Here is a 20,470-nt window from a genome sequence, read left to right on the forward strand (position 1 = left end):
TGCGATGCATCGATGATCGATGACAATGAACATCGATTCCAAAATGGCGCCATATATAATTCATGGATCTCTTTTCATAACAGACTACGCAGAATCCTTAGTAGTGTCTTTTTCTACGTTCTAATATTTACTCGTAAATCGTAAATTTCTAAATGTAATGGCAATAACATAAACAACTAAAAATATTAAAGATACACATTTAAATTACAATATCGTACCCACAGCCTATGTGTATTTACATTTATTTAATTAATTAATTTGTTTTTGTAATGTTTTGCCATCTTTTGCAGATAGAACCAAAGCTTTGTACCAAAACTTGTTTCTGGGCTCTATTACTCATAAAATGAGAAAACTCTGTAATAACAGAAAAACGATTATCTAAACAACAGATTAAAGTATGAATACAAAAGAAAAGTGAAAAAATGTAGATAGAACACTCTGGTTCTTACCTCACGATATGTAAATATAATTTATTAAAAAAATTCACATGGATACGTATTAACTTAACTTTGTAAATATAAATGAATAGATGAACAGTTAAAAATACATTTCTATAAATATATAACAATTTATTTTTAATTTTCACAATAATATTCGATAGTGAGAATTATACACATTAATGTCGATATTACGAAAGAATATAATTATGAATATATTTGTATGGTATTCAAATATTTATTTATTTTTTCTACATTAGTAATATCATAGATTGTAAAGGGAAGCCATCGAGCATCAAATCCTGAAACACTAAAACTATAATCTGTTCGTAAAAATCAAATAAATCAATATAAATTATAACAATAAAAAATTTTATTTTAATTTATACTGTATATTATAAAATAAATTATTAAATATAACAAGATACAGTTTACTGTACTATTCAGAGAAAATACAATATAGTATATTGATGCAATATAGTTTTAAATAATTACATAAATATTAATTAATACTCACGTTATTAAAAGTTTAAATCTCTTTATTAAAAACAAATATTTTTGATATTTTCAAGTTTGAATTAAATGATCAATTAAATAAACACAGGAACATTGAATCATTGTTTTGCAATTTTAATTTCATTTAAAATTTGCTTATTCAAATCCTTTTATCTTCTCCATTACTTCCGCCGGTCAATGGCATTAATAGCGAATCATCTGAAAAATATTTAAATAAAAATTGATAATTTTGAAGGAATATATACATTTTAATCAAAACATAAATATAGTATTTGAAATATATTTTTTAAATATTGATTTTTAAATAATGTCTTTGTAGAAAAAGAATCATTCGATATACTGTATGTGGCTTAACATTATACAACAAATCGTGGAAGCTGATGGAATGAAATATATTTTTCTTGCTTAATTAAACGAAAAAATCATTTTTTGGATTACTAAATAAAATCAAATTGTATAAGAAAATTGTACATAATTATGGTGTATAATATGAAATTATTTATTTATTTAAAATTAAATTGTGGATTTGTATTTATATTTTAATCGCTATTTTTTTATATTAAAGATTTTTTAAAAGAAATAACATATAAGTTTCGTTTTTCGTTTAGTGTGTCAAAATAAATTTGTAAGGTTCCAGACGAGGTTTAAAATAATTATACGCTATAAGAGGAAAAGGGAAGTTGCTGTTAAATCGGAACAAAGGTCGTCTAAGCTATGTTAAAGAGAAAGAAGGAAAAAGCTTAGTTGTCAAACAAATTTAACGCGGGGATAAACGACGTGATAGAATGTCGACCCGGAAAGATAGAACTCTGTCAGAACGCTCGTATACAAGCGGTCTAAGTTGAAAAATTGGAAAAAGGGCAAAGGTTGAAGGCAATAACGGAGTAAGACACGAGCGCAGGTTTCATAGTTTCATCATCTCCCGGTCAGAGTCGACGGATGGTATCAAGTAAACTCCCCGAAGCGGACCTTTTTTCTTTCTTTCTTCTTCTTCTTCTTCTTCTTCTTCTTCTTTCTTCTTTTTTTTTTTTTTTTTTTTTTTTTTTTTTTTTTTTTTTTTTTTTTTTTGTTAATATAGAGCCTGTTGGCTTTTTCTCCGAGGCGCACCGCTTAGTTATTAGGCGAAGCAGTTAGATCGGTACGCAAAACGTTCCAAGGCCTTCATGTGTTGACGGGAAAAACGGTCGGCTCGTGGCGAGTATATGGGAGTTAAGTTGCGAAAGATGGACAGGTCCAAGGTCAAGGAACGACCCAATTCTTGGCGGGCCCCCTCGTACTGCGGGCAAACTAGCCAATAGTGAGAAGTTTCAGACAAGCCACAGTGGGGACAATCAGGCGAGACGCGCAGGCGTCGAGAGTAAAGAAACCCGTTCAACCGGGCTGTATCAGTGCGATGACGGGCCAATAGAGTTTCAGTGTGACGTGACAATGCGTGATGATAGATCCAAGAGGAGAAAGGACGGAGATGGTCGCGACCTTTACTACGGAGAATATGGACCAAGTGTCAGTGTAAGTACGAATTATCGATTCCCGCAAATTACGGATGAGGTCACGTGCCATGAGAGGCCTCCACCAGGAGCCGGTGGGAGTGTTATTGCTCGCTGCCTGGTCTGCGACTTCGTTAATATGGATACCGACGTGAAACCTTTCTCGCGACCCGAACAGGTCTCGGTTTTCACCTGGAGACAGGCGAGTGACCAATTGGGAAGCAAGATGAGGGACACAGAGCCAATCAAAAAGGCGGACGGAGAGAGAGAAAACTATCAAAACCCCTAAATCTAATTTCGAAGCGCAATCTTTCGCCAATTGTGTCTTGCAGTAAATCTGTACCGTCCAGAAGACCGACGTCGCAACCGATTCGGATAACATCATAGCCTCCGCAAACAACTACCTAGAGCTTCCACTTCTCCAGTCAGGCCACTGCCCCCAGGCCATCATCTGCTGTCCACCTGGTGATCTCACTATCTACTGTCAAGTGACTCTTTAAATCACGTCTAGCCGCACAACCTCGGAGTCGAACTGTTCATTTAATATTGTGTAAATTACTTTTCAATCACAATAAACTTTTTTCTTTTTTTGTAAGGATATGTGTCATCTCTGCCTACAACTCCACCACTCACATGCGAACAGATCCTAGATCATTACTGACGCAGGATTAACTGACCTTCCCTCCTCCAAAGTCGGCGAACTCACAGAATTTAGTGAATTTATTTTAAAAATTTAAAATAAAAATATCAAAAAGTAATTTCCTAGTATCAATAATATTTTTATTACATCATAATTCAGGCGATTAACGAGATAAATATGATACGTGTTAATTCTTAATTTTATATAATATTATCTTACATTTTTACCGCAGATTTTTAAAATTTATTTCTTAATTTATCTAATATATTTCATTACATAAAAATGTCATTTTAATGTAACTGGTCAATGGCATTTAAAGTTTTAATGATTGAAAATTAGAATGTGGTTTTTTAATGACATAACTTTCTAAAAGTAATATTTATAAGACATGCAGTATTTTATTTTATATATGTGCAGGAATGTATCCAGAAATTTCAGTATGTAGATATTCGCATTCATTCGCATGGCTTATAACTTGTGTAGAGTAGGTAGGTAGCCTATCTACTTACGCTTAGTAAAACGTAATAATCCACAATCACTAGTAACATATTATTGTGTAAGGAACCGCAATGTCGGAATGGTAGCTCCTTTCACATCATATGCAAGCTATATGAAAACCAATATTGGCCCGATGCTCAATAAAAAAAAATTAACAAGAAAAAATTATTAAATTTTATTCTGTACCTAGTGGATGTTTATGTAACCTAGTATTTGAGTCTTATGCGTCTGTTTTACTGTTTCATTTATTTATACATTGCTCATGACGTTCTTTTTACGCTGTTTACCTCTAAACTTGAATGGGATAGCAATCAGCAAAGTGAGAGGTGGAAGACCTAATGTGGGAAACGCTTCCCCATTTACCTCGATTTGGCTACATCCCTGTATTATGCAAAATGAAAATAAAAATCCAGTCTAGTAGAGCGTCGATTATCCGAATAATCGAGGCGGAACAATTTCGGATAACCGATAATTGATGTCACCGTAGGAAAAGAATAAAAAGATAAACCTTAAATAAAATAAAAATATTAATTTTTAATTCTAGTATTTTAGTAAAAACGGTTAAGTCGTAGAAATTTAACACAAACTGAGAAATAACGAAACAAGTAAACGATAAGAAATAATGTAAAAAATGATTTAATTTATTAAAAATAAGCACTAGTCTCATTACTATCTACAGCGTACTGACAAACGTTAAAATTCAAAGTTAAAAATAATTCAGCAATGAGTTGCATAACTTTTTCGGCAAAAAGTTATAATTATGTGTAGCGACACCTGTTATGATATTGTATTTAAAAACTTTTTATATGATTAATTATTATAACACGGTAAAACGCTTAATTTTGAGTGTAGAGATGAATTTTATAAAAAATTGTAAATGCCAATGAGTAAAATCTTCATTAAGTCCGACACCACTCGAGATATGACATACGATCTCCCTCTGTCTCTTCACTCCCTAGACCTTTAACCACCAACATTTAATAGCATAAACGCCCCAATACAGAAATCCCTGCAAAAGTTCAGAAATTTTCGACAAAAGGCAAAGGAGTTATTAAGCTTCAAAGTGGATGAACAAATTCGTTCTTCCTCTCCATACACACAAACTAATATCTATACATACAGAAACCCCCCCCCGACTTTTTGCATTTCTCGACGTTTGACGAATGTCCCACGAGTCCAAAAATATAGAAATCTTAGGAATCATTTTTTGACTGATCATCATACTTCCCCTCTTATAAATCAGTGGTCTCCAAAATGGGGTACGCAAAGTAATACTTGGAGGTACACCAAGTTTCCCTTCAAAATACTGTATTTGTGTCCTGTCCGTAGTCTGTCGAATCTTAATCATCTTCCCAAAAAAGTAGACTCACGATCACTTGCGATCATACACGGGAAGAATTCAAATTGCGGGTAGAGGAAAGTTTAGCAGGAATTACGTATTTATAGTGGAAATTTAGCAAATTTTACTATATTATAGAGGTACAACTTATAATTGTTTTCGTCTTAGGGGTACGCGATTAAAAAAGTTTGGAGATCACTGTTATAAATAACAGACAGGAAAGTAAAATACGTAACAGTAAAATTAATACTGTATTAAATTATAGTACTCATTTAAAAATTATTTACTACAGTTCTTTTGAATACGTCACTTATTTTGCTTTGTTTTGTTGTTGTAGACGGTTTATTTATTTAAAAATCTTTTTTAACTCCGCTAAATCCCATGATCGTCACTAGAGTTGAAAACTCTGCTTCAGGTTGCATTTCTATTATCAACGCTGTTTCCGACGTATCAAATGTTTCACTGTGTCTCCACACAATGAAGAATTTGATGCATTAGAAGCACGTGATTCATTAATTATGAATACAGGTACTGTACTCCTCACTTTACGACCGAGTTCCGTTCCGACGACTACGTCGTTAAGCGAATTGGTCGATAAGCGAGGAGCTTGCGCCGGGAATATAGGATCGTTGTAAAATTATACAAATTATGCAACAAACTTTAACTTTATTCATAAAAAGACTATTATAGTACGCTTAGTGCGCATGTCACCATTTGCCACTGACTGACACAAGCTGAGAAAGGGGATTCCCCAAATTGCAGGTCGAAACTCGATTGGTCGTAAGTGCGAGTGGTCGTTAAGCAGATAGGTCGTAAAGTGAGGAGTACCTGTAGTTTTTCTATTTACACTTAATAAATACAACCTAACTCTAGTGTTGATAACGATATAGCTCAAGAAGATGGTGACAATCGGTATAACGTACAAACTTTGCAATTTCTGGAATTACTTCTCTCTGAAGTCGATTTCGGTTAATCGATTTACGGATAATTAATTTTCGGATAAGACGCTCTACTGTATTTTAATTTAAAATGATTGTAACTTAATTTGAATTTACATTTTACAATTTTATTAACATTTATCAGTAAAAATTGATATTCAAATACTTTACCGTCCATTAATAATACTCGAATAAGATGATTAACATCGGACAAATCAATTGAATTGGACGTTTTGACTTTTTCTTTCATTTGTTTTGCAATTTCCCTCAATGATGATAACGTTACTAACAATTGAGAAAGACGTCCTCTTGAACCACATTGATGATTATATAGGACATAATCTTCTAAACTGCAGATAATTTGATAGCGTATATCCTTAACTGTTTCTACATCAGTTAAATCTTTTGCATCTATAATAAGTTATGGAACAAACTTTAATTAATTCATTCTTACATGTTTTTATATTTTCTTTTGAAAAATTATTTTTAAAAAATGTTTTATTTTTTACATTAAACTATTGACTATTTAAAAGAAATACATTTAATATATAACATAAAGGCATATTTATCATATTAAAGGCTTTATAGTTATAGCCTACACCTGCTTTTATTTTTAAAAATATGATTAAAAATTGCAGCCCGTCATTGTGACGATGTCACAATAAATAGTTTCTCGTTTTTGAAATAGTTTGAAGAAATATTTATTAATCTTTTACGAACTAAGAAAATTTATAGAAGATAGTTTTCTTAAAAAACAGATATAACAACAGTGACCAGAATGGCTCTCGAACGTTAGTAGGGTGGTTTGCGCATAATATTTGATCACCATAAGAGTTTTAAATAAAATCTTTGTACAAGTAACATCATTCAATCTAATACACTGACGTGTATGCAGTTAATAAATCTAATAAGCTAAAACTGACGAAAACAATGGCATTATCTTCTTGGCATCGCCATTATCTCTATGCTATATTAACTTAATATTTATTTTTTGCCATTTGTCTCAATTTGTGTATTGTCGTATTTATGCATGTATGCATGCATATAATTCTAATATTCTTTCCTCGGTTCTTACTAATTTTAACTCAAATGAGGCCATCGAAACACGTCTAGCTGTCTATTATTGGTTTATAATAATAATGATGAAAAGAACTAGTATGACCATTTAGAAATTGTTGATACACGATATAATTATATTACAGTACTGTACATTCTGGATTATATAATAAAATATTGTAATGGATAAACATGGTACTTACGAGGATTGAAGAAGTCAATTGCTTTGAGGAAAGCAATTTCTGTATTGTCTACTTCTAATTCTCTAAAAACATTGACTAGTTCATCCAAAATTCTGCATTTTATTTCGCTAACAGCCAGATCAGTAGTATCTCTGGCTATGACAAAATTATTACCTAATAAAAGAGTATCTTTCATATTCAAAGATCTGACAGATAATCCAAGTATCAAATTTGCTCCAGCATGGAAACGTAATAAAATTAGCTATTTAAAATTAATTTAAAAAAATTAAGACAAAAAATAAACATATTTCGAAATATTCTTTAATTTAAAATCTACATACTTGGTCTTTTTTGGATAATTTCGTAAAAGGAGGGAGTTCCAATGCCCAGTTAACCATGTTGCACAACTGATAAGAAATAGATTCGTGGATTTTTTGTAACGTTGCAAAATTCTGTACGGCTTCAATTTTCTCGTCAAACTTTAATTTCTGAAAATAACAAATTTTAAAAAGGACTAATTAGAACAAAAGTTCTTTAATATGATACATATAATAGTAAACTACGTAAAAAATCAATAAAAATGATATACTGTTTTAATATGGATGTGAATCGAATAAACCTAAGATTAACCGGCTAGTGTTAACTTTATCCGAGTATTTTAGTTAAAGCAAATAACAATATATTAATTTTAAACTTTGTCTGTGTAAAACGATCTTTACCCAAGTCATCAGCAGATAAAGCTGACATTGACCAAAAACGAATGGATAAAATGAAAACTGAACTTAAAATTTAGGCCTTGTTCGGATAATGTGGTGTCCTGTCTATAGTATATAAGTTACTGTTGTTTGGATAGAGCTGAATACAAATGTCGCCTTTTTGTGGACATCATTTTGGTTTAGAAACTATATGGATAATGAGAACGAAGCAATGTTTCCAGGTTTGACAATTTATTGCTAGATTTCAATTCAATTGGTGATGTGGGACAATTTTTTTATTCTCAAAAGCACTTGTAAACTCCTGTACTGCTTATATTAAACATAAAAATAGATATTTTAAGTCTTTTCGAATATACACAGGTCACGTAAAAAAATACTGTGGCACTATCTTTATTGAGACTAAATGCTGCAAAAAAGCAAAAACGTTATACTATATCAGAGGATCTTTTATCTTTTTCCAATTGTATTTGTTATTATAATCAATCTTGGTACACGCCATTTAAGATCTACGTACTTATCTGTTCTTGTAAATCAAGGTATTGTTACTTTAAAGGAAAATCTACAGTTTTGGCTTGAAAGCTATAAGTTTTTTACCTAAATGTGGTGATATTTTGGTGAAATAACTGACATTTATTTTCATTTATCGCATTTTTTATATCACAGAGATATAATAAATTCTAGTTGATTTAAAAACATTCTTCTTTATCCATCTGACCTGCATTGGAAAGATTTCAGATTACCCGGCTAAAGTGAAACCCTAAATTTTTTCGTTTTATACATAATAGGGTTGATAAAGCCCACATATAGATTTTTTTTTAATATTCAAATTGTTTATACTTTAAATTTATATTGAAAAACATTTGTTGTGTTTTACATATTATTTATAGAAAATTTAATTTGTCTTCTTTCAACAGGACATCCGTAAATAATCACACGAAGTTCACTGATAATACTTATAATGGCAAAGTAGTTTTTATCAAAAACATAAAAACATCATTTCCTGTTATTGATATGCATACTTTATGATAAAATTAATAAATTATTCTTTAAATTTTGTTATCAATTATTAATTTGTATATAAAAATGTAAACTTACCGGAAAGTTTCCTCCTAATAATAATTTAAAGTCTATAGAAGGACTCGCTGTATAATCATTAAATGTAATCTTAATTTTATCTCTTTCGTTTTGAACAGCTATAAAAAAAAGTACTACTGTAATAAGAATAAAAAAAAATTTTGAAATTTTCATGAAAGTCATCGAATAGTGGACTTACCTTCAATCTTCATTCCTACCAGATAACATTTTTTAAATCTGCAGAAACGGCATTGATTTCTTCCATTTTTATCTATAATACAGTTAGAATCTTTTCGACAACGATATCTTTGATTTTTTCGAACACTTCTTCTAAAAAATCCTTTACATCCATCGCAACTGTAAGCACCATAATGTTTTCCTGATGCTCTATCTCCACATATAGAACATTCGAAATTAAATTGTTGATTATCTGATGATGATGATGATGATACAATATTCACGTTATCTAAATTAAACATTTCAATTTGTTAATTTTAAAAGATAATAAAGTAAAAAAAGAAATAAATTTTCAATTAAAACTCACATTTTTATTAAATTTTATTTGTATGTTATCGTTAATTACATTAACGCAATAAAGTAATTATTAAGTTAGAGTAAAATAGAGAAATCAATATATCATTCGAGAAAAAGAAGCATAACATTTAATAAAAGCGAGGGGTTTATCGAATGAATATAAAATCATTTAATAGAGTTTTGTAAAAAAATATAAACACGTGCGAGCGCGCACACAAACACAGACGGATATTCGTGCATATAATTTATCAAATATATAGTATATATTATATTTTATTAACACTTTCTTTTAACAGAAGTATTTTAATTCGTCTCAAGCCAATAGAAAGTTGCGTGTGTGGAAATATAACCTATTTAAATTTTTTATTTTTTATATAATTCATGGAGCATATTGCATAGAAAAATATATTTATCCACTTAAAAAAGAGGTTTCCAAACTTTCTTTATAGACGCCTTCATGTTTTGAAAGGTAATTCATTCGGGCCCCTCAAAAATGTTCGAAAAAACAAAATTTTGGATATTAGTGATAATATTATTTACTGTATAACTAAATGAAAAAATAAGTGTATGAATATTTAGCTTAATCGATATTAATAACAAAACAAACAACGAACGGTCAGTACTCGTAACTGGAGGATTATTAACGATCACTCATGAAAAACTTGACAATTAAAACTGAAAAATACTCTGTGTAGAATGTGATTAGCTTTGATTTGCAATTTTCAAGCGTAAAAGGCTCTTAGAACTATGACAATACATAAATGGCATAACGCAATAATAAATATTTTAATTAACGTGGATTCTATATGCGACGCAAAACTGCTGACATGGCTTTTAGCTCTCTCACATTTTGATATGAAAGCTATACGTCGGAAATGCCGTAGGTACACAGACACGTGCGTTATCAAGTTCTTAAATTTCCGAATTTATCGGTCAGGATTGTAGGGAGATGGCAGTACAGGGAAAGAATTTTCTTTCCATTAGCTATTCTCAATCATGCAGTTTCTCATGGTTACCAGCGGCGGACTATAGTACAGGCGCAAGAAGCGTGTGCTTCGGGCCTCCAAAAGATAGCAGCTTCAGAAAGGAATACATTCTGCGAACTTCAGCCACAAATATCATCTTCATCTAGACAAATTGCCGTTCGTCAAACCACAAAAGGCCTCGTAAAAAGTTTTAATACTTAATAACTGACCAATAAAATTTCCTTTTCGACTGTGAGAAAATATCTTAAATTATAAATAATGTTTAAAATTATAGTATTTGTGCCTTTACGTACTGTACAGTACCTACTATTCAGTCAAATAAGTGTTGGATCTCTTCCCTACTGCAAAAGAATAAAATGTTCTTAACTGCTTGCGTTTGACATAATTGGTGTTTTCAGTGTCGATATTTTATACAGAAAATATTATATATTATTAAGTAAGTATCCATTAGGGTTTTCAAACGGGATCCCGAGATTTCTTAAAAGTTCATTTTTTTCTTATTTTGTTTTAAAGTTGAGGAAATTTTGAAAATAGAAAGTATAATTAACCCATAAACCAGGGGTCCCCAACCTTTTTGTACGTAAGAGCACATTCTAGAATACCGGCTGGACGACGGGCACCATTTATTTTTTCAAGGTGAATTTATATTTGGACATAGTTAACAGCGCCGGATTAAGCCTCTAGCGGGCCCTAGACAAAATTTAAATTGGGGCCCCATTTAAATAAGTTGCTTCTAAACAAATCTTATATAATGTCACATTAGCATGGGTGACACCTGGTGCGAATATCGTGGTGTCACCCAGAAATATTTGTAGACGGTGCCAGAGATATCGTGGCGAAGATTACTTCTGACACACCGATAGCTGTTGACCTTTTTTTTTTTTTTTTTTTTAGTTAACGACTGCTGAAATTTCTAGGTCACTCCAAGTTACGGGCCCTACACGTTTCCCTACTTTGATTTTACGGTATTCAGAACGGACCGTTTTACTTCATTTCAGGTATGGGAAATTGCATTGGTGCAGATTTGGCGGAGGGGAAAAAGAGATCGGTCGCATTTCGCTTTCTGCTTTCATCTGTGTTGGACGCCATTTCTACTTTTGAATGGTTAATCATTCAAAGTGAAAAAACTTTTACATAGCATTTTATTGAAAACCGAAATATTTTTATTTTTATCGTGGTCGCACAGTGGCGGGCACACGTAAAACGATTGGCGGGCGCCATGGTGCCCGCGGGCATAGGGTTGGGGACCACTGCCATAAACTGTTAGAATACATTTGTATTTATTAATTTTAAGCCTGCTTATTAGTTTTTTAAATTTTTGCTTGTTATGACATTTCACAGATTGTCAATAATCAATATGTATTTGTGGCAGGACTCTGAAAATTCTTTACTTGTCAGAACTTGTAATATCTAAAATAATTGCGCCGATGCTGTCTTAATCGTCGGAACGTAGTGACGACTAATACTTGACTTCGTGCATTCCTTGTCAACAAAATAACTCTGGAATGAGTTGTCCGATCTTGATGAAATTTTCTTGGACGACTCATCATCACTCAAGGATGAACTGATTAAAATTTCAACTTTCAAAAATGAACCATTTTTGTAGAACTGGAGATAGGGGTTTTTCTTCAGTATGGATCATTTTTGAGAGTTGAAATTTTAATCAGTTCGTCCTTGAATGATGGTGAGTCGTCGTAGAAAATTTCATCAAGATCGGACAACTCATTCTAGAGTTATAATGTTGATAAGGAATGCATGAAGTCAAGTGTTAGTCGCTTTCTGCACGCACGTGTAGAAGCGTCATCTAGTGGTCGGAAAATATGACAAGCATTAAAACAGTAATTTTGAAAGGTAAATGTTATCGCTAACTAGATACACAACAAATATAAAGAATCTTTATAGAATAATAAGTTTAAAAAAGTTTTCTTTTTTTAACTTATTATTCTGTAACATGGAGTAGCAGTGATCAATATTGATGGCTTTACGATCCATTCTCTCCTTCGTCTTCCTATCGTTAGTATGAAATTTCGATCTCTGAATGAAGAAGCTGCACAGAGATTCAAGATTGAGATGAAGTCGCCTCTCAATTGAATCTGAGAAGAATGAATTGAGAAGAGATAAACTCCGAGAAAGATGAGCCGTTTGGTGATTTTCGTCAGCTTCCTCCTGTTAAAGATACTCCTCTCTCCTTGAGTGATTTTTACAATGTAATGTCCCAACAAGGTAGGGACCTTGTTGGGACATTACATTACATTCGCATTTGATTCTTTTGTGAAGTTCATTGTACTTAGTAATTCTCTTAGACAAAATAGCGCAGATAGTTCCTTCACAGATGTCTTACAACATCTAGCTTCGGGTGATTTCTCTGATACAGATCTGAACACTCTGACGACAAGAAATAGAGCCTATTTATCCAGAGATGAACTTGATCAGTTCCAAACGGCTATACCCAAAAAACGAGCAAGTTAAACAAAGCAACGAAGACTACTTGCAGTCAACTGGGTACCCTGTTGCTTATATAGCATCGGAAAACACTCCAGATATTGCCCTGTCTTTGTCCAAAGATGACTCAGCTCTTGGTCTCTCCAAGTAGGCCTATTTGAATCTCTCAGTTAATGCCAGAACCATGCCGAGAGTTAACTTATGGGTGCAAGGAGGACTCATCAATGGTTCACTAGGAACTATACGCTACATTATATATGCTCCTAATGCTTGCCCTCCAGCTCTTCCTCTGTTTATTTTCGTGGAATTCATCTATGGTAAGCTGTTTCCAATAATTCCCATAACACGCTCTTTGAACGATGGCAATATATTGCAATCTCGTAGACAGTTTCCCCTTACCTTAGCATATTCGATGACTATACATAAATCACAGGGATTAACTCTTCCAAAAATCAAAATAGATATAGGGAAAAAGAGACAGCTATCGGTCTTACCTATGTTACATTGAGTTGAGTAAAAAAATAACTGACTTAGTATTTTTAAAGAGTTACAATAAAGATCGCTACGAGTCAATCTGTAAGTCCAAGGCCCGTAGTGATAGTCAGAATTTCGTGAAACGTTGGCATAGCGATTAATTAATGGCTTATTTCGACCTTATATTTGTACCTTTAAATGATCCAATAGAAATCAAATATATTGTTGAGAACGAATGATTCTTTGTATCTTTTTCCCTCATAATCTAGAAAATAAAGGTGCGAGCAGCTTCGTTCCGACTACACGCTGATGCAGCGTTACTTAACCAGTTTTAATTATTCCCAATAGCTTCAATAACTGCATTATGTCAGGTTGTGCAAGGATAGAAACGAGTACGAAGTCTGCAAGTATGAAGTTTTTCTTCATTAACCTGATTATTTAAGCCGAACGAACTGCAGAATTATTGGGCTATGAGCTTGATGTTTCTATTTTTATTTATTTATTTAGAGTAAAGTTTAAGAGAGCTGTCTGTTTTGCTGACAGACTTAGCCCTAAAGAAATGAAAGGAGCGAAGAATAAAAGTCGGAGAGTAAAGGGAAGGATAGAAGGTGAAGTCAGAGGGGATCACATGAGTCGCCTAAACCCGGCGATATTTAAAAAAACAAAATAGCAAAATTAGAATACAAAAATAAAATTTACAATTGTGGCTATCTTGCCAACAACGCGATTATCAAGGTAAACATTTAAACAATTTAAGCTTAACATTTGATAGTATTTACATTATTTACACAATATCAATTCTATTGTATTGATCCAGATGCTATTCCGAATGTCTGCCAGTCTCTTCTTGAGATGTCAGTGTCAGTCTACTGTTCATTGGGTTATCTTTTCGATGGTTTTCGCTTCTTCTTTCCTTTGGTGACGATTTGATGTTTCTATTAAAGCAGACTAGGTAGACAAATCAAGAATACTTGAGAGCAAAAGAAGTACTGCAACGCATCTTGAAAATGAACTTCAAGGCTACGGGTGAAAAAACATGTAGCATTTGTCGTCTCTTAAATGCATTAAAGACGATTCCACTCGCATTCATTGAATTGGAAGGGGCATTTTCAGTAGCGGGACTTTTCATTATTAAAATAATAACCAGATTGAGTGATCGGAGTATTGACCATGTTTGGTTTTCACAATCTTATAAAAATTTACAATAATATTTTGTATTATGTTTTATTTAAAAACACAAAAATTACCTTCTAAATTAGAAGTTTGATCTAAGTTAATTTTTTCAACTCGATTCAAAGGTACATTTTTTTGTAATCAGTTTCCAACAAACTTTAATAAATATTTTCTATTTGTAAAAATTTTTACTAATTCAAAGATAATTTTAACATATATTTTACACAGCATTATTAATTTTATGATTTTGGAATTTGTAGAACGTATTAAATTACTTTTAAAAATAAAAATAATTATATTATTCGATTTCGGGATATTTTTTATATCTTAAAAATAACTAATTATATCCGGGGATCCCGGAAAACAGTTCACTTTTTTCCCGAAATCCCGGGACAAGCAAAAGACCGGAGAATGTGAAACCCTAGTATTCATATATCATATTATTGTTTATGCTATATACAGTAAGCACTTTTTATTGTGATTACTGGTTATTAGACTCGACAGCAAGGATTCATTAAAAACAGCAAAATTCATTGCATTTTATTAGATTATTAGAATTATACCATTGAATATTTAAATTGATTGATCAGAATATTTTATTAAGTAATATATTGATTTGATAGCATTACTTAGAAGGCCTATTTAAAACAAGAGGACCTTAGAACAAGGAGACCTCAAATTACAATATAAACACCGTAAGCACCCAAGTGCTTAACCTGTGGTTATCTTGTAATTTTATATTCTATCAAAAATGCTTATTTAAGGTAAAAATAAATCTTCATAAATCATATAAGTAGGATTTTTTAATTTAAAAAAATGAACAAATAAAAGTCAAAAATATGCGATTTTTCATTATTGTTAAAAATATATCTCTTAATAATAGGAAAGAGCCTATTGTTAGTTTATTGTTGCTGTGCGTTATTGGAAGTCGAGTAACAGCACTAAAAAAAAGAAATTTTGCTTATTTCATTAATATTGCGATAACTTCAATAGAATATTGTAAGTATTTCGATCTTCATTAATGTATTAATTCCTGAATATATAAATACAAGAAAGATGTTGAGAATATAAATGAATATTTTTTAATATTCGCTAAATATAGTAAAAATAATTTTTTTAATTCATTGTTTGCCATAATTTATTATTATCCATTAACTTATTTATATTATTTTAATTTTTTATTTATTATAAGAAATAATTAATGTTTATTTTAAATATTATAAATTTTATTTTATTCTTTCGTAAAGAATAAATAATCAAACAGTATTATAATTAATTGATTTTTAAAATTTTTTTAAAGATTACAATGCTACTTTGTGAATACCGCCGATTAATCGTTATCGGAGCCATATTGTTTCTATGTATATGGCGTTTATTAAGTTTTGTACACAGTCTGATTGGGATTGTTGTATATATTTCGAGAATAATATATATTCTGCGAAAGAGTCGCCAATTAGACTTAGATCGATCTCACAAAAGGTCGAGACAGAACTTTTCTCACTATCAAAATGTGGATCTAAATCACTCAAATTCCAGTGATTATTATAATCAAACAGAAATATACGATAAAGTAAATAATTGGTTGAGGAATTGTGAAAAATTTGGTTCAACTAAACCAAAATATTCATTTAATAATATTAGTTATAAAGTATCAGCATTAGACTATGTATTAATAACTGCAGGAAGAAAAACAGTTAAAATAGATCCAGATAATTTTAAATCATCTTTATCTAATGATAGATGTGAATTTATATGTTCATTGTTACATAAAGAGAAAGCAAAATATAATCCTTGTGAAGCCAGTACAAGAAACAAGGAAGAGATCTTTAAGAGAAATTAACGGTGCTGAACCAAACAATTCGAAACGTAGGCGAGTAATGGAAAAAATGCAAACGAACAGTTCCATTAATCAGTTTGCTAAACAAAAGTCTCCTACGAATGTGGAAAAAATATCTGAAAGCAATTCTTCAATGACTATTCCAACAGCATTAAAAAAGGTTATATCATACCGAAGAAATCTTCCTCTATATACCTCTCTTCAAACAAATATACAAATTGCACTTATACCTGCTCATTTTCCTACATTAGAAGAACGTAATAAAGATAGGAAAATGGAAGAAAAACGATTGGAATGGTTGTTATCTGGAGTAAAAGAAGCCTGCGAGATGAAAGATTACAGAAAGAAGAATGCACCAACAGAAATTGCAACCAATACTGCTATGACCACAACTTCATTTTCAATTGCGAACTCAGTTCTGTGATTTCTGTTACTGGCAGCTCCAGTGTACCAACGGTTTCATCATCTTGGTTGGTAACAGAAAGAACCATAGTATATATCATGTCTATTTTTACTGTGCCGTCACTAAGAAAGTATGGTTATTTTAATTAATACCAAAACAAAACAATGAACGGTTACTATTCTGAAGGATTACTAATGATCATGCACAAAACTGAAAAACACGACGCATAGAAATCGTGTGATTAGCTTGAATTTACCACTTTCAAGCGTGAAAGACTCTCGGGACTATGAACAACGCATAAATGAAGTAACGCGTGACTCATCTTTCAATCATCCAGTTTTAACACTGAATATTTTTATCAGTTTTTACTGAATACGGCAAAAATTGAATTCGGGAGTATGTACTGCATATAAATAACGTAACGTATTCGTGTTCATTGGTCTAGTTTTAAAAATTTATATTGTTATCAATTTTTACGAAATTCAATAAAATCGAATACGGTGGATATTTGTATTTTATCAATTGCTACGTACATTCAAACAGTAATAATATTCCTTTCTTTTCTATTCTTTCGAAGACACAATGTAGTGACTGTAAAATCGATGATACTAAAACAAGCATTTTACATAGAGAAAAGAAGACATACAACAGAAAATTCAAAGAAAGTGTAGAAATCATTAAAAATAAAAATAAGACCTGCATAAATACTAATCTAAGCATAAAAATCAATGAAAACTGGATTAAATTACTATAAAATATACTATAAAATAAAAAACTGTTTTACGATCTGTTACGTCATTTGCATAGCGACAAATATTAAAAATACTAAAAGCGGGAAAAAATAGCAATGGCCACGTGCTATGTTCTAAAAAAATCACCGCTAAACCCCCCGAATAATTTTATCGGAAAAGAAACCTATATAAAAAAAAAAAAAAAAAAAAAAAAAAAAGGAACATTCCCCTGCTAATGCTCGACCAGACATATGCAAATTAAAAATAGATCGTGCTCCGCAGTTGAGGTGGAGGAGTACGAGCTCAGTGTTAGACAACACACCGGAAGACGAATCTCAGGTATGGTTTCACGAATATGATTTGTGAAAGAATAACCCCGTATACTTCTACAGACTGATACTAAACCTTCCTTTTTTATGGAATTTTTATCAAGATTCGTACCCTTGGACTATTACATCCGTCTAAACTACCGAATGAGGTACGGACCAGCTTTTAACGGTATACAAGCTCTTACCAGGATTTAGAAGGTAACAACCTCTAAAAAACTAATTATGTATACTGTCACGATATTTATTTTAAATATTTGTATATAGTCATCTCTCACTTTTTAATGTTTAGTTGGCTGAAGAGGGGCATCGGCCCGAAACGCGTTATGTAATAAAAAAGCGTTCCAACCGAATAAAAAGGATGAAAAATTCGCCCAGTGTTTAAGTTTACGTCACTACATTGTGTCTTCGAAAGAAAAGAAAAGAAACGAAAATACAAAACACGGTTTCCTCAAGATAGAGTAATAATATTCATAACTTTTATTGATGCTTTTGAAAATTACTATTACATATCAATGATTTATTTATGGTGTATATTTTATAATTTTTGAAATTATTCCGCGCATCCTTTTAATACGCTTCCTTAGGGGAATCCGTTTCTGTACTTTGGAAAATACTAACTTAATTTAAACAATTTACCGTATTTCCTCGATTTTAAGACGTTTAAAATCGAATTTTAATGTCTTTTAAGCAAAGAAAAATATACTTGATAATCAATTTTATTGAGTAACAAGTTAGAAAAATAAGACGGAATTTTTTATTCATTTTTATTTGTCTTGGAGTCCAGAAAATGCATAAAGTCAGATGAAATGTGTTAGGCACAAAGATGTAGAATCTGTAATAGATAATAATACTTGAATATATTCAGTTTTTCGGCTATTGTTATTTTATTAACCGCATTCAAAAAGTTGTATATTATAGACTGTATAATGCGTATTCGAAGAATTGTTATTTAGATATAAATCAATTAGCCGATACTGCTACACGTTCGTTTATAATTCTTGATTTTATATCAAGATTTTTCTATTAAATAAAGATAATTCTTACTGAATAATAATATTTTATCTATTTTTTTCCCTGTATGATTATTACATTTAGACATTTTTAAAACATTTATAAATGAACTGTTATATGTAAAATTAATATAATTTAGTTCATAATAGTAAAAGAAAATATTATTTCGTTTCGTCTTGTTTTCAAAAATACGTTTAAATTGGTCATTATTTAAATAATGACTAATAAGTCATTCTATTTTCACTGTCACACAAGATACACTAAAATCAGTAATATGCAAAACGTTTATTTTTATGTGATCTTAGGTTTAATGCAAAAATAAGAATAAGTTCTACATAAATAAAATGATAATACTTTAACATATTATAGATAAACATGACGAATTAAGAAAGAGGAATGACGAAAAGTTGTAATAGTACTATTAATGGTTGCATCAATGGCTATATCGGACCTTAGTTTACTAATTTTATCCATAAGTTTAAGAATTATAATAATATATATATATATATATATATATAGGGGTTCTCTGTTATTCTGTACCAAGTTATGCAAGCTATTGGTAGAAAAATTTTATATGTCAGAATACAGAGTTGATTTATCAGTTATTTTAAATGGAACCTTTTTATTTAAATTCATAAAAATAATTACTATTTTAAATTTTAAGTCATTTTTTTAACTTGTAACTTCCTTATAACTTAAGTTATAACTTTTCTTCTATAATTTATAATTTATCCACTCAACATTGCAATATAAATTAAACTAAGAGCATTGCAAATAGCGTTTATTTTTTCTTAATTAAAATTTTACTTTAGTAAATTCTCTCCATTTAATATTTTAAAAAGATGAATCAAATTATATTTATTTATCATTTAGTTAAGAGACATGTTTGGATATTTAAAAATATTTATAAGGATGTAATGTAAAAATTTTAGAATTAATTAAATCATATCATTCAGTTACGTGTTAAGAAAGCAAAAATATAATAATGATAATAATAATAAATTGATAAGGTAAAAACAATTAAATGATTTTAAAAATATAAATTTGTAAGAAATATATAAATTTAAAAGGAAAATAAATTTTTAATTAATAATTATTAATAAAACCTACCGTTTTGATTGCTCAGGAGGTTTTCTGAATTTAAACCAAGCTGTTGCGTATCGAAAAATTCTGAAGTAGGTTGAAAGTTAACAGATTCATTAAATTGATTTATATAGTCCATAGAAACTGGATATGGTAAACTTTTGTCATAAAAGGGGTAATTCTGAAATGTCTGTTGGCAACTTTGTCGTTGTAGCTGCATTCCATTAAACTCTGTAGGAGGATTCATTTGTGGAAAATCAACAGTTAATTTAGATTTAAGAGCTGGAAATTCCATATTAATTATCAGAATTAGCTGCTAGAAATTTGATGGCAGAGTTTTTATATTTTGAAAATATCATTTCACATTCACACGACATCAATGAAAAATCAAAAGAATCCTCATGTTTTTAATGACAAGACTGTGTACAGTACATGCTTCTTAATATAGTAAAACCTTACCAGGAAATATCCGTTTTTGAAAATACAAGACGGAAAGACACTGACTAATATGTTGTTTAAATAATAGCGTGTGAATGACTAATAAAGTCTGATTAAACAATACGAATGTTTAAATATCTTCGACA

General features: G+C 30.8%; 1 protein-coding gene across 1 annotated transcript; it reads right to left on the minus strand.

The window, feature by feature from the left end:
* Positions 1–890: 890 nt before the first annotated feature.
* Positions 891–20,409, minus strand: LOC136981336 (hepatocyte nuclear factor 4-gamma-like). Its single transcript, XM_067277654.1, has 7 exons — positions 19,914–20,409; positions 9,083–9,349; positions 8,905–9,002; positions 7,435–7,581; positions 7,115–7,355; positions 6,027–6,266; positions 891–1,151 (listed from the first exon to the last, which is right to left on the minus strand). The coding sequence occupies exons 1-7, from the start codon at positions 20,179–20,181 to the stop codon at positions 1,093–1,095; spliced, it is 1,320 nt and encodes a 439-aa protein (XP_067133755.1). The 5' UTR covers positions 20,182–20,409; the 3' UTR covers positions 891–1,092.
* Between the last annotated feature and the right edge of the window lie 61 nt (positions 20,410–20,470).

The sequence above is a fragment of the Centruroides vittatus genome, unplaced genomic scaffold (genome assembly GCF_030686945.1).
Source record: "Centruroides vittatus isolate TY-2023 unplaced genomic scaffold, ASM3068694v2 contig_753, whole genome shotgun sequence".
Classification (NCBI taxonomy): domain Eukaryota; kingdom Metazoa; phylum Arthropoda; class Arachnida; order Scorpiones; family Buthidae; genus Centruroides; species Centruroides vittatus.

Excerpts from the sequence above, each read along its gene's own strand:
- LOC136981336 (XM_067277654.1), bottom strand. The coding sequence starts at position 20,181 with ATGGAATTTCCAGCTCTTAAATCTAAATTAACTGTTGATTTTCCACAA. Across the intron at positions 6,267-7,114 it reads AATTGACTTCTTCAATCCTC|ATGCAAAAGATTTAACTGAT; the intron begins GTAAGTACCATG and ends AACTTATTATAG. Across the intron at positions 1,152-6,026 it reads TCGAGTATTATTAATGGACG|ATGATTCGCTATTAATGCCA; the intron begins GTAAAGTATTTG and ends AATATTTTTCAG.